This window comes from Panthera uncia, chromosome X, assembly GCF_023721935.1.
Source record: "Panthera uncia isolate 11264 chromosome X, Puncia_PCG_1.0, whole genome shotgun sequence".
NCBI classification, from domain to species: Eukaryota; Metazoa; Chordata; class Mammalia; order Carnivora; family Felidae; genus Panthera; species Panthera uncia.
Window position 1 is genome coordinate 92619627 of NC_064817.1, and position 13360 is coordinate 92632986.

The window sequence follows — 13360 nt, forward strand, 5'->3', positions numbered from 1 at the left end:
ATTATTATAATGCCCCATTAGGAATACTTCCAGTGGGAATACTAAATTATGATTTACCGTTTCTTAGGGTGAAACGCATTGTTCCTTTCTCATCTTGGTGCGTGATACAAATCATACACGTTGTTTTAGCCAACTTTACAAATTATAAATATGCTTTCACTTTTTACTAGATGCCAGTGTTCTATAAATGGATCAAAAAAATGTATCACAAAAGAATCCTGGTCATATAGGCTACCCCTATTAAAGACAATTTTAGGCTTGATTAGCCTAGAAGAAGCTGTTTTACTGCCTATCAAGATCATAACAACTTTGTAACATTTAAAATATGTCTCAAACATGACTGTCTTTTGTTATTAGTTTTTTGTTTAATGCCATCACAAAATGTAAGCCGGATCCCATTTTAATCACCAGCTCAATATAATCTGGTTTTTCTCGTATTCCCTGTTGGTAGGTGGACTGGAATTTGACAGCCTGTAGGGTATCTTTTCTGTGTTTAAGAAATTGGTCTCAGTCTCCCCACTACCAACAGACTGCCAAAGTACCGTAGAGAAACTTGCTGAAGGTCCTCATTTGTGAATTTCGATGAAGCAATTCGAAGCTGCTGAAGAAGCTACCACTTACTGTGTGTGCCCCATGTGCTCTCATTTAATGCTTACAGAAAGGTCTATGAAGTAGAGTGCTTTTACCCTGTTTTACAGAGGAGATTGAGGCTTGGAAAAATTAAGTGATTTCATCAAGATCACACATAGAGTAAATGGTAGGAAGAATATTTAATTTAAGCGGGGGCCATATGCTTGAAAGCTCTTGCTCTTTTCACTATGTTCCCTTAGCTCTCAAAAATAATAAATTTTATAGTTTGTACACGCATAGGTAAAGCCCTGTTAGCACCAATCTGGAATATTTCCATGTGTGTCAACAATTAGTCCATAATTTAGACCCTGTGAATCAATAGCCAAAAAGTGCCCTTTATTAAATGTTACATACAAGAGATAAACGTAGTTCCCCATTCTGTGTGTGTTTTTCTTTTTTTGACAGCTAAAAAAAACTGGTCAGGGGCGCCTGAGTGGCTCAGTTGATTAAGCGTCTTTTTTCTTTTTTTTAAAGTTTTAAATGTTTCTTTATTTTGACAGAGAGCTAGCAGGGGAGGGACAGAGAGAGAGGGAGACACAAAATCCGGAACAGGCTCCAGGCTCTGAGCTGTTAGCACAGAGCCTGACGCTGGGCTCAAACTCACGAACTGTGAGATTATGACCTGGGCCGAAGTCGGACACTGAACCGACTGAGCCACCCAGGCGCCCCAAGCGTCTGACTCTTGGTTTCTGCTCAAGTCATGATCTCATGGTTCGTGAGTTCAAGCCCTACATCAGGCTCTATGCTGACAGCGTGGAACCTGCTTGGGATTCTCTCTCCCTCTCTGCCCCGTCCCTGCTTGTGCTCTCTCTCTCTCAAAATAAATAAATAAACTTAAAAAAAAAATTAAAAACCTGGTCAGATTTCTTGAAGTGATGAGGGTCATGGGAAGGCAGATTTTCTTTTTCTTCTACTGTCTACTTCATATGGGGCTTAAGGCATTTAAAAAAAACCCTTTTTTTTAATGTTTATTTTTGAGAGAGAGAGAGTGCAAGCAGGGGAAGGGCAGAGAGAGAGAGGGAGACACAGACTCCTAAGCAGGCTCCAAGCTGTCAGAACAGAGCCCAATGCAGGGCTTGAACCCACAAGCCTCAAGATCATGACCTGAGCCAAAGTCAGATGCTTAACCAACTGAGCCACCCAGGTGCCCTGGGGCTTGAGGTTTTTTTAATCTTATTTCCATTTGCTGTTACACCTCTGAGGCAGATGATTTGTGTTTTCTAATTGGCAGTCAGAATATGTGCCATGTAGTAATTCGATAACCTTCGAGGTTTTTTGTTTTTATTTTTGTTCTTTTGATTTCCACTTACATTTAGACATCCTTTGTGTAGAATCTTTTCTCTTTTTTTTAGTTTTTTTAATGCTAACTTAGTTTTGAGAGATAGTGCGTGTGCACGCGCCAAAGAGAGAGAAGGAGAGGGAGGGAGAGAGAGGGAGAGAGAGGGGCAGTGAGCCCGGGAGAAGAGAATCCAAAGCAGACTCTGCGCTATCAGCACAGAGCCCAATGCGGGGCTTGAACTTATAAACAGTGATATCACAACCTGAGCCTAAACCAAGAGCTGAAAACAACCCACTGAGCCACCCAGGCACCCCTCTTTTTTTTTTTTTTTAAGTTTATTTATTTTGAGAGAGAGCAGGGGAGGGGGAGAGAAAGACTCTCAAGCCAGCTCCACACCTTCAGTGCAGAGCCCAGTGCTGGGGCTCAGACTCAAAAAATGAGATCATGACCTGAGCCAAAATCAAGAGTCAAACACTTTTTTTTTTCTTTTCTTTTTTTAAATCAGAGTAGCTTTGGTCCTAATCACCCCTGGATAAAGAGGATTTTGTTACATAGCAGTACTGTATAGGTATGCCAGGGAAGCCAAATAATTGGGAATATATTTTTCATTTCTGCAAATTGTCCTTTGTCAACATGAAATTATATTGTCTGGGCACTATGGCTAAATGGTCAGCACTATTTTATATAGCTACCATTTTTTGTTTGTTTGTTTGTTTTTTGTTTTAGAGAGAGAGAACATGAGCCAGGGAGAGGGGCAGAGGGTGAAAGAGTCTTAAGCAGGCTCTATGCTCTCGATGTGGGGTTCGATCCCATGACCTTGGGATTATAACTTGAGCCGAAATCAAGAGTCAGATGCTCAACCGACTGTGCAGCCCAGGTGCCCCTACTACCTTTTTGTTTTTTAAACGAGCTTTAAAAACCTCCTAAACTAGAATTATGTTTTATTCATCTTCATATCTGTAGTCCCTGGTATATAGTAGATATTCCATAAGTGTTTGTTGAATAAAGGGGTTGATGTTCTGTTAAGTGACCAAAATAATTTTTTTAGCACACTAAGTTTTGATTAGAAGTTCAAGATTGCTACAGCAAATATGGATTACCCAGTTTGCCATTTGAAGAGCATGGTAGTTGAACTTGATGCTTCTCTTGGTTTATCCCCTAAATATGTGACTTTGGGGAAACTCATTTAACCTCTGAGCACCTCTGTTTCTTTATCTGTAAAAAGAGGCTATCTGATTCGATAATGTTGAAGATGCCTTTCAAAATAAAGTATCATCTGTAATCATTACATTTTACAAAAAAGTTTTAGAAATGACATATTAATATTCATTTAAAAGTGTTTCTTACTGGGGCACCTGGGTGGCTCAGTTGGTTAAGAGTCTGACTTTGGCCTAGGTCATGATCTTGCCCTTCCCAAGTTCACCCCGCATCCGGCTCTGTGCTGACAGCTCAGAGCCTGGAGCCTGCTGCAGATTCTGTGTCTCCTTCTCTCTCTGCCCCTCCCCCACTCACACTCTGTCTCTCTCTCAAAAATAAACACTAAAAAATTTTTTGAAAAGAATAGTTTTGCTCTAGTAGATAAATGAGCTACAAACAAAAATGGGTACCTCTCTTCAAAAGCAGAGTAACTGTCTAATGCATATCAAACTTTCCATCTACACTACAAATCAAAGAACTGCAATTAAGATAATAATGAGATACTTTCCTTGTCAAATTTGTAAAGATTTTCAACATAACACTCATTTTTGGCGGGGGTATTAAGAAACAGGCACTCAGAGCAGTGAGAGTATAAACTGGTACAACTGTTCTGAAGGGCACTTTGAAAGTTTCTCAAAATGCTGAAAAATATGTATACTTTTGGCCTGCAATTCCACTTTTAGAAAATTTATTTTAAGGAAATTTACCATGGGGGCACCTGGATGGCTCAGTCGGTTAAGCATCCAGCTCTTGATTTCGACTCCAGTCATGATCTCACAGTTCTGTGGGATCATCAGGCTCCGTGCTGACGGCATAGAGCCTGCTTGGGATTCTCTCTCTCTCAAAATAAATACACTTAAAAAAAATTATCATGGAAGAGCACACAATTTTATTTATGAAGGATGCTTATTTTAAAGTTTATTTATTTATTTTGAAAGAGAAGGAGGGAAGGAGAGAATCCCAAAAGTGGGCTCTGTGCAGAGCTGGATGTAGGGCTCGAACTCACGAACCACAAGATCATTACCTGAGCCAAAACCAAGAGACGCTTAACCAACTGAGCCACCCAGGTGCCCCAATTTTATTTACAAGAATGTTTATTATAGTATTATACAGCATATGTATATGGGAAGACAAAAGGTACATACTCAAATCCCTAGATCGTAGGATTATAGGTCACTTTAATTTTCTTCTCTCTTTTTTATGTTTTCTACATTTTCTATGTGCACAGAAGACTTTTTTCAATCACAAAGTATATAAGTGTTTTAAAATGTGGGCTTGTCTTTAATAAGTGTGTAGATGTATTTCCCTTCTTGCCTCCACTATTCAATACCTCCTTCCTTTTATTTCTATACAGGTCTCCAGGAAAGGTTGGGATTTCAACATTAAAGGTAAGCTGTGTTTTCTGAGAATTCTATTTCTACAAATTGTGTATACTTTTCACTCATTTTTCTATTTTATGTAAATTTTCTTGCTTTTCTGTTGCTTATTATTTTTGTTAAATAGTATTGTCACTGTATCTTACTAGGTGTGGTTGGGTGCTCTAAAAATAACAAATATTGTGCTATGAGGAAAAGGATTGTACGTTTTTTAGATTTCCACTAATTTCCATTTGTTTTATAATGTTTAGAATAAAAGAATACTATAAAATACGTGTGTGTTAATTGAAAAAGTAATACTTGCATGACAAAAATGTGGAATAACCAAAACACTTTTTTTTTTAATTTTTTTTTTTAACGTTTATTTATTTTTGAGACAGAGAGAGACAGAGCACGAACGGGGGAGGGGCAGAGAGAGAGGGAGACACAGAATCGGAAGCAGGCTCCAGGCTCTGAGCCATCAGCCCAGAGCCTGACGCGGGGCTCGAACTCACGGACCGCGAGATTGTGACCTGAGCCGAAGTCGGACGCTTAACCGACTGAGCCACCCAGGCGCCCCAAAACACTTTTATACTTCTTATGGGCACATGCATTGGTATCATCATTATATATAAAAAGCAATCCCAGCCTTATATCCAAGCAAAGAAGTTTGGTGTTGAGACATTATGAGATACTGTGCCAATGAGAGCCATTTTAAGGCCAAGAACATCACCCAGCAGAACTATTTACGTCAAATAGAGTACATACTGTTTGTGTATGTTTGTGTGTGTCTGTATATAATGTATATATAATCTCAAATGTGCCGAATTTTTTTTTTTACTACCAGTATTCTTACCTTCTATTTATACACATTGGATACCGATCTTTTTGATAAATTGTGGCATGTTCATGTGGCATCCTCTACAGCAGTAGATATGAATGAATTCATTACGTACAATGCCATGGATGAATTCAGCACCATAGAGTTGAGTGGGGGAAAAGAACAAGTCACAGTAAGATACATACAGTAATACTCCATTTATATTAAGTTCAAAATCATGTAAAATTAAAGAATATATTCTTTAAAGATACAAACATAGTAAAACTATAAAGAACGGCAAGGGAATAATAAACACAAAGTTTGAAGGTATCAGTCATCTCTCAGGGAGAAAGAATATAATGAAGATGGAGAAGGGTATTTAAGAGATTGGAAGCTAATGGTAATGTTCTTTTTCTTAAACTGAATGCTTAAGGAGAGTTAGTTCTTCTATTTTATACAAATTTACTTGTATTTGATAAAAACAATTTTTAAAAATAATGCGTGGACATGGTGAAAATTTGTCTAGTACAAAAAGTAGATGGTTGAAAATGTAGCTTCCCTCCCATTCCTCATCCTCCACCTCCCAATCCTCATATCCAGAGACAATTGCTGTTTATGCTTGTAGGTTTTAAGAGCCACTTAGCTCTAAGATGTTTTTAGGTTGTAACAAACAGGTTTGGGAAATTTACTTTATCTCAGTAATTATAGATTGTGCTTAACTTGAATAAAGTTAGAAAATATACATATTTAGTAAATAAACATGCAGTTGGATAGTGTTCGTTTTTACTTTTCATTTTGAAATAATTATAGATACAAGAAGCTACAAACATAGTACAGAGAACTCCTGTGTATCTTTCACCCATTTCACCCAGTGGTTATATCTTAATTATAGTACAATATCTCAATTATAGTACAATATCAAAACCAGAAATTTGACATTGGTACAATATGAGTGTATAGTTCTGCTTCAGTTTATTACATATGTATATTTGTGTAACTACCACCACAGAATGGAGGTCTATTTCATCACCGCAAAGCTCTCCCTTGAGCTATGTACCCTTTTATAAAAGTCACACCCGCCATCTACCTCAAATCATCCCTAACCTCAGGCAGCCCGTAAGCTCTTTTCCATTTCTGTAATGTTGTCATTTGAGAATGTCCTATAACTTCAGTCATATAGTGTGTGACTTTTTGAGATTGGCTCAAAGGATTGAGATCCAAGTCGTTGCGTGTTATCAACGGTTTATTCCTTTGTATTGTTAAATGGTAGTCTGTGGTGTGAATGTTCTCCGACTATTGAATGCATATCATGTATAGCAGCATACCTATTGATATTTTAAGCAATCCAAAGAAAATTTTGATGATTTGTAGAATCAAAATAGATGATTTTTGATGATCTGTAGAATAGAATAGACTTGAAGTGCCACAACGAGTTTGGAAGGGGAAGGGAAGATAGAACAATCCCGAGAGCACAGGTACCTGGTGTATCAGGGAAAAGTTTCAGGGAAGAGGTAGAACTTGTGTCTGGCTTTGAAAATTGGGAGAAATCTGCATAGGCAGAGAAAAACTGGGAAAGCATTGTATGTTAGGCAGTAGCATGAGCTCTTTACGATGCAAAGGTATAGAATTTGCTGGGAGCATTGAAAGACTGGCGTGACCCATGTAAACGTTTCAGTGGTAAAATGATGGAGAAGTAAAGTGGGGCCAGATTTCGATCAACCTTGAATGTCAGGTTAAGAACTCTGGGCTTTAAAATTTTGAAGCAAGACATTTTAAAAGTCAGGTTTTATACGTCTTACAGTTGTGCTCTTCAGAGTTTTGTTTTGTTTTGTTTTTTTTATGGAGGAATTAATGGAAAGATAAGTGGTGGAAGGGTGGGAGACAGTTTGGAGGGAAGAGACTAAGTGCAGAGAGCTGTTAAGAGGCAGTTAGAATGTCAAGACTTGAGACTTAGACAAAGGGATCACATTGATAGGAATCGGTGGATGGACATGACCACTATTTAAGAGTTGTTCCTTTTTTGTTTGTTTGTTTTTGTTTTTGTTTTTTAACTTTTCTCAGCAAAAAAGAGTAGAGATCACATCTCTAAAACGTTTTTTTAAAATTTCATTTTTGGGGCACCTGGCTGGCTCAGTCGGAAGAGCATGGGACTCTTGATCTCAGGGTCTTGAGTTTGAGCCCCACGTTGAGGGTAGAAATTACTAAAAAAAAAAGGCAATAAATAAATTTTTAAAAATAAATAAAATTTCACTTTAGTCACTGTTAATACCTTCCCATTCCTCGCTACTAAAAACTAGAAGTGACCTGAATTTTTTAATAACTAGCATTTTTTTTTTATTTTATTTTTTAAAGAATTTTTGTAAGTTTGTTTAAACATTCTCTACACCCAACACGGGGCTTGAACTCACAGCCCTGAGATCAAGAGCTGCATGCTCCACCAACTAAGCCAGCCAGATGCCTCAATAACTAACATTTTTAGCTTACTCTTCTTTAGTAAATAATAGTGAAGATTTCCTTGAGCGTAGATTACTTTTGTACAAATGATTTGTGAAAATGATTAGTCTTTTGTTGGATGTGCTTATTAAAATTAAAAGCTCTAGTCATAGAACTGAATACTGTGAGGAGGGTCCACGCAGCTCTCTAATATCCAACAGACGTGGAGGGAAACCGTGGTGTGAATGACTAGAAATTGAATGATCTACCATACCTTTTAAGGACGTGTGTTTCTGAGGTTGTGATCGGCAGGGGTTCAAGAAACGGCCTAATGGTGGGAAGCTGGGATTTAGTAGGCCCTGTGCTTTAGTAATGGGGCAGGCCCATCTCCAGAAGGAGGTGATAAGTGAGGAGTGTGTGAAGTCTAAGCTGGTGTTGGTTGTCTGCAGACACATTTTTGGCTTCCATGGTTTCATCTCCCAAGCCTGATCAAGATGCTAGGGGAAGGACCTGGACCTTACACACCACTGAGAGTCATAGATGACTATATAAACCCCAAATTAAGTTTTACTGAGAAATCTTCTGATGAACTTCTCTGGAGATTAGATCCTCTGGTAGGTGCCATATCACTCCATTAAACTTGTGACTTAATCACAGTTTACCTTATAGAGGTTGATATCTTTCAAAGGTTCAAAGTCCAGGAGAGTTTTATTAAAGCCAAGTAAGATAGAAGTGCAATCGCTGCTTAGCTTGGCAGTTGTTTTTTTTTTTTATGTTTATTTTTGAGAGTGGGGTGGAGCAGAGAGAGAGAGGGGGACAGAGGATCCAAAGCAGGCTCTGTATTGACAGGAGAGAGCCCAATGCAGGACTCGAACTCATGACCTGAGATCATGACCTGAGCCAAAGTCAGACACGTAACCAACTGAGCCACCCAGGTGCCCCACTGCTTGGCAGTTTTGATCAGTGTGAGAATGTTAATCTGTGACCCTTGTAAATACTTAATTAAAACAAATTAAATCGAGGTACAGGAATTATGAGTGTGTATTTTTGCTTTGGTTAACTTAGGAAACATACCCATGGGATTATGTTGTGCAGTGCTTCTGATTTTCCTATTAATGAACAATTATTGGAGGATAATTGGATAAATATACTTAATTCATACGACAGCTGAAGGTGTTTCTCTAATATTCATTAACTATTCTTAATGACCATCAGCTTTCAAGTATTCTCTCTCCCTGGTCTTGTCAAGATTATCTTACTAATTGGTTTTGATTAGAGTTGTTCTTTTTTAGTGTAAAACCAGGATTTGATTAAAGGATATGTAAACTTAAGATATGTGTATTTACTGAAGAAAAGCCAGAGGCATGTGTTATTCAGCATTCATTTAGCAAATGGTTACTTTTGCCCAGCACTCTTTTAGGTACTGGCTGTGCAGTGGTAGACAGAAAAAGTCTCTGTTCTCATAGAGCTTACGTTTTAGTGGGGCAGGGAAGAGACAAAAAAAATAAACAAGTAAACAAGGTTGTTTCAGATGGTGATAACTGCAATGAAGAAACAGAAAATATGATAATGTGATAGAAAGTTAAGCAGGTAAGGCTATTTTAAGGTGGTTAGGGAAAGCGTTTTTTGTTTGTTTGTTTGTTTGTTTGTTTGTTTTAATGTAGGCTTCAGACCCAGCGCAGAGAGTCCTCTGTAAGGCTTGAACTCATGACCCTGAGATCAAGACCTGAGATGAGATCAAGAGTCAGACAGATGCTTAACCAACTGAGCCACCCAGGCACCCTTTTCTAAAAACACTTGAGCTATCGCTCTAAGGATGGTAAAGAACCATCCAGTTGGCCAAAATGTAATTGTGGGGTTGTGGTGGACAAGGGAGGTGAGAAATACAGATGGCAAAGATGTAGGCCCTCATGGGTTGTGGTAGTTTGGGTTTTACCTGACACTTAAAATTCCATGAAACAGCTTTTAAGCTTGAAGATATCAGAAGTTCTACATAAATTTCTCTAGCACATTAAATCTTCAGCATTATATTGATCTGGAGTAATTTTATCATGGCACCGATCATGATCATATCCTAATACTTGTATAAGTGCTACCTTGATACTTACACACATCCTTATGTGCCTTAGGTTGCTTATCTGTCAAAAATGGTTATAGTGACCTTTTTTAACTCTATGTTGTGTATAAAAATTATGAAAAGTTTTTTTTCTTAGTGTTGTTAGTAGCACTCAAATTGCTATACTTTAGTAAATGTAGTGACAATTTAGGATGGAGATAAATACTGTGCTACATTTGCAAATGTGCGATTGTCTTGTTTTACCAGAATTTTTTTCCAGCAGAAAAACTGTATCCATTTCTACCGTCTCTGACCTCCCAAATATATATATATATGTACGTATGTGTATATGAATGTATACGTAGATATATATGTATTTTTGGTGGGTTTAATGTTTTTCATCTCTTACTGTTTGGGGGAACTTGATTTAACTTCTTGTCTTGATTGCTTTCATCTAAAACATGTAGAGCTTTTAAGAAAACTATTCTCTGAATGTGGTTTTCTGCATTATGTACTTTTATATTTATGCATATTTATGGAGCAATACTCTGGGAAAAAGAACAATTCTGACTCAACCCTTTGTTTAAATCCTGAATCTTTTTAAGCTACAGAGGTACTTGGTAGTTCTTACCTTCCGGTATGGTTTTTAATGTTAAAAAGAGGGGCACTTTTAAAGGAAAATATCTGATTGCTGTACAAAAATAGAAAATTGCTGATTGGTAACCTTACCCAAATCAGATTGTCCCAGTTGACATAAAATCTCCGCCATCTTCAGTATACAAACATCTAAGCTCTATGGGCCTTTGCTTTATCAATGCTGTATTTTCTAATTTGTACCCATCTTAAAAAGAATTTTAATGTTTTTAAATTTATTTTTGAGGGAGAGAGAGAGGGAGGGAGACAGACGATCCGAAGTGGGCTCCACGCTAAAGAACAGAGAGCCCGATGTGGGGCTTGAACCCACACACTGTGAGATTATGACCTGAGCTGAAGTTGGCCGCTTAACCGACTGAGCCACTCAGGCGCCCCTTAAACAGAATTTTAAAGAAAGCAAGTCATCATTTGGTCTCTGCTTTTTCTTTTTAATATAGGAAACTGAGAACACTGCATACAAAATTGGAAATGAGTCTCCTGTACAAGAATTGAAACAAGATGTGTCTAAAAAGGTTAGTAAGATATAATATCAGTATTAGTTTAACAGATATTCTATTTATATGATATATTTAAAGTGGAAAAGTTTTCTATATTCTTTTAGTATAGTGCTGTGTACTTGCTGGATGTTCAGTAAATGTTCTTTGAATCTTGAGTTTCTGATTGAAGACACATCAGGCTTTTTAGAGGTCATTTGATAATCGAACTAATCAATAATTTTTCCTTGAAACAGTATTTAGAAAAATGTAATGTGTTTTTATTTTTTATGCTTGTATTTGTATTAGAATAAGCTGTTCTTAGAGGCCATTATCAGAACAACTATTCTTTTTTTTTTTTTTTAAGTTTATTTATTTTGAGAGAGAGAGAGATCGGGGGAGGGGCAGAGGGTGAGGTAGAGAGAGAACCCGCGCTGTCAGCACAGAGCCTAACGCAGGGCTCCATCTCACAAAGCATGAGATCGTGACCTGAGCCGAGATCAAGAGTTGGACGCTTAACTGACTGAGCCCCCCAGGCGCCCCAGAACAGCTCTTCTTGAGGTTACTACCAAGAGTTAAAGGTATTAAAACGCTCAGTGCAACAAATCCTGATGTCTTTATGAGTTAGAGGTTATAAGAAATCATTACTCTGATAGTGCCTTCAATACCTTTTATAGAATTGATGCTTTAAAGCTTCAGAGTTTGGGGGCGCCTGGGTGGCTCAGTCGGTTGAGCATCTTACTTCAGCTCAGGTCATTATCTCACAGTCTGTGAGTTCAAGCCCCACATCAGGCTTTGTGCTGACAGCTCAGGCTGGAGCCTGCTTCCAATTCTGTGTCTCCCTCTCTCTCTACCCTTCCCTGCTTGTGCTCTGTCTCTCTCCCATAAATAAATAAACAGTAAAAAAAAAAAAAAAAAAAAAGAAAAGAAAAGAAAAGCTTCAGAGTTTGGTTTACTAGAAGGGACAGAACACAAGATAAAAATTTTGACCATGGGCAGTTCACAGTATCAGGATAAAACCCAAGGAGAAAGGATGCTGTGTGTTTGTTCAGTTATGTTACTTTGAGTATTTTCTGTGCCCCTGGCCCCGTTCTAGCCAGTGGGTTTCTGGGGACCAGCAAAATGACACATTCTCTATCCCAGAGTTTCTCAACAGTGACACTTTGGGCTGAATAATTTTTTTTTTTTTTTTTTTTTTTAGTAGGCTTCACGCCCAGCGTGGAGCCCAACACAGGGCTTGAACTCACAACCTTGAGATCAAGACCTGAGCTGAGATCAAGATGCTTAACTGCCTAAGCCACCCAGGTGCCCCTAGGCTGAATAATTCTTTGTTGCAGAGGGAAGGGGAGACTATTCTATGCGTTGTAGGATATTTAGCAGCATTCCTGGCTTCTACCCACTAGATATCAATAGATTCCTCCCTACCCCCACTCCATCACAACAATTAAAAATGTCTTACAGACATCACCAAATGTCTGGGGAGGAGTGTGGGGGCAAAATCACCCCCCAATGACGTTCCATTGTTCTACCCTTACGGAATTTATACATTTAATGGACTCCATATTTCAATAGTGATCATACTTCCCCCCTTAAAAGGAATTTTTTTGGGAGAAACGTATTGTGTATCAGCATAAGTAAGATATGAGCAATACCCTTTTTTTTCTGTTTAAATCAGAAATTGTCCACAGTTCTACATTGTAACAAACAGCCATCTTAATTTTTCAGCATTCCTTTCTGGTTCTCACCCATTTGCATGCCTTTTTTCTTTTTTACCTAATTGTAGTGTAGATAGAATTTTATATTTTACCTTTTCCTCTTGCCATTACTACTTTTCATCATATTTCATCACACAGTCTCAATACTCAGTTTTTATTTCATGTGTCCGTTTCTATCAAGCAAATATATTACAATGTATCTAGCCCATTTTTATTGTTGAAAACTTGGAACGTTTCTGTGTTTTCCACTAGAGTTTTTCTTTTCCTTTTTAAGAATTTTTTCTTAGGATGCAAATGGGTAACTAATAGTGGCCAAAAAATGATTTTTAAGTAGTTTAGAAACTGAAAAACATAGTAAACACTGGAGCAGTTGAGTGAGGCTCAAGACTCGGTCTCACTTTTTAAGCTCTAGTTTTTTCGATCAATTTAGGTATCACAAATGAATGATAAAGGCTGTGGGATATACACTGCACCAGGCACGACACAATCCCTGTCCCCCGTAGTTTACATTTTAGTAGAGGAAATTAGATGAACACAAAACTGAATGTAAAAAGTGTTCAAGTAGACTTACAAACTATTATAAGAACAGAAAGGGAGACTTTACTTCCTGCTTGAGGATAGGAATGAGGAAGACTTCATGGAGGAAGTAACATCTGAGCTGGTTCTCGATGAATGGATAAGATTTGGGCAGGCAAAGATGGGAGTTGAAAGGCATAACCAAAGGCATGGAGAAACGTGCAGCATGTTT

General features: G+C 38.0%; 1 protein-coding gene across 1 annotated transcript in view; it reads left to right on the top strand.

Annotated features, from left to right (window-relative positions):
• WDR44 (WD repeat domain 44) overlaps nucleotides 1-13360 on the top strand; it is an 81173-nt gene that overhangs the window by 25023 nt on the left and 42790 nt on the right. Inside the window, exons 2-3 of the mRNA XM_049644756.1 lie at nucleotides 4461-4494; nucleotides 10862-10936. Of these exons, the coding sequence (XP_049500713.1) occupies nucleotides 4461-4494; nucleotides 10862-10936 (109 nt within the window). The remainder of the gene's footprint in view (nucleotides 1-4460; nucleotides 4495-10861; nucleotides 10937-13360) is intronic.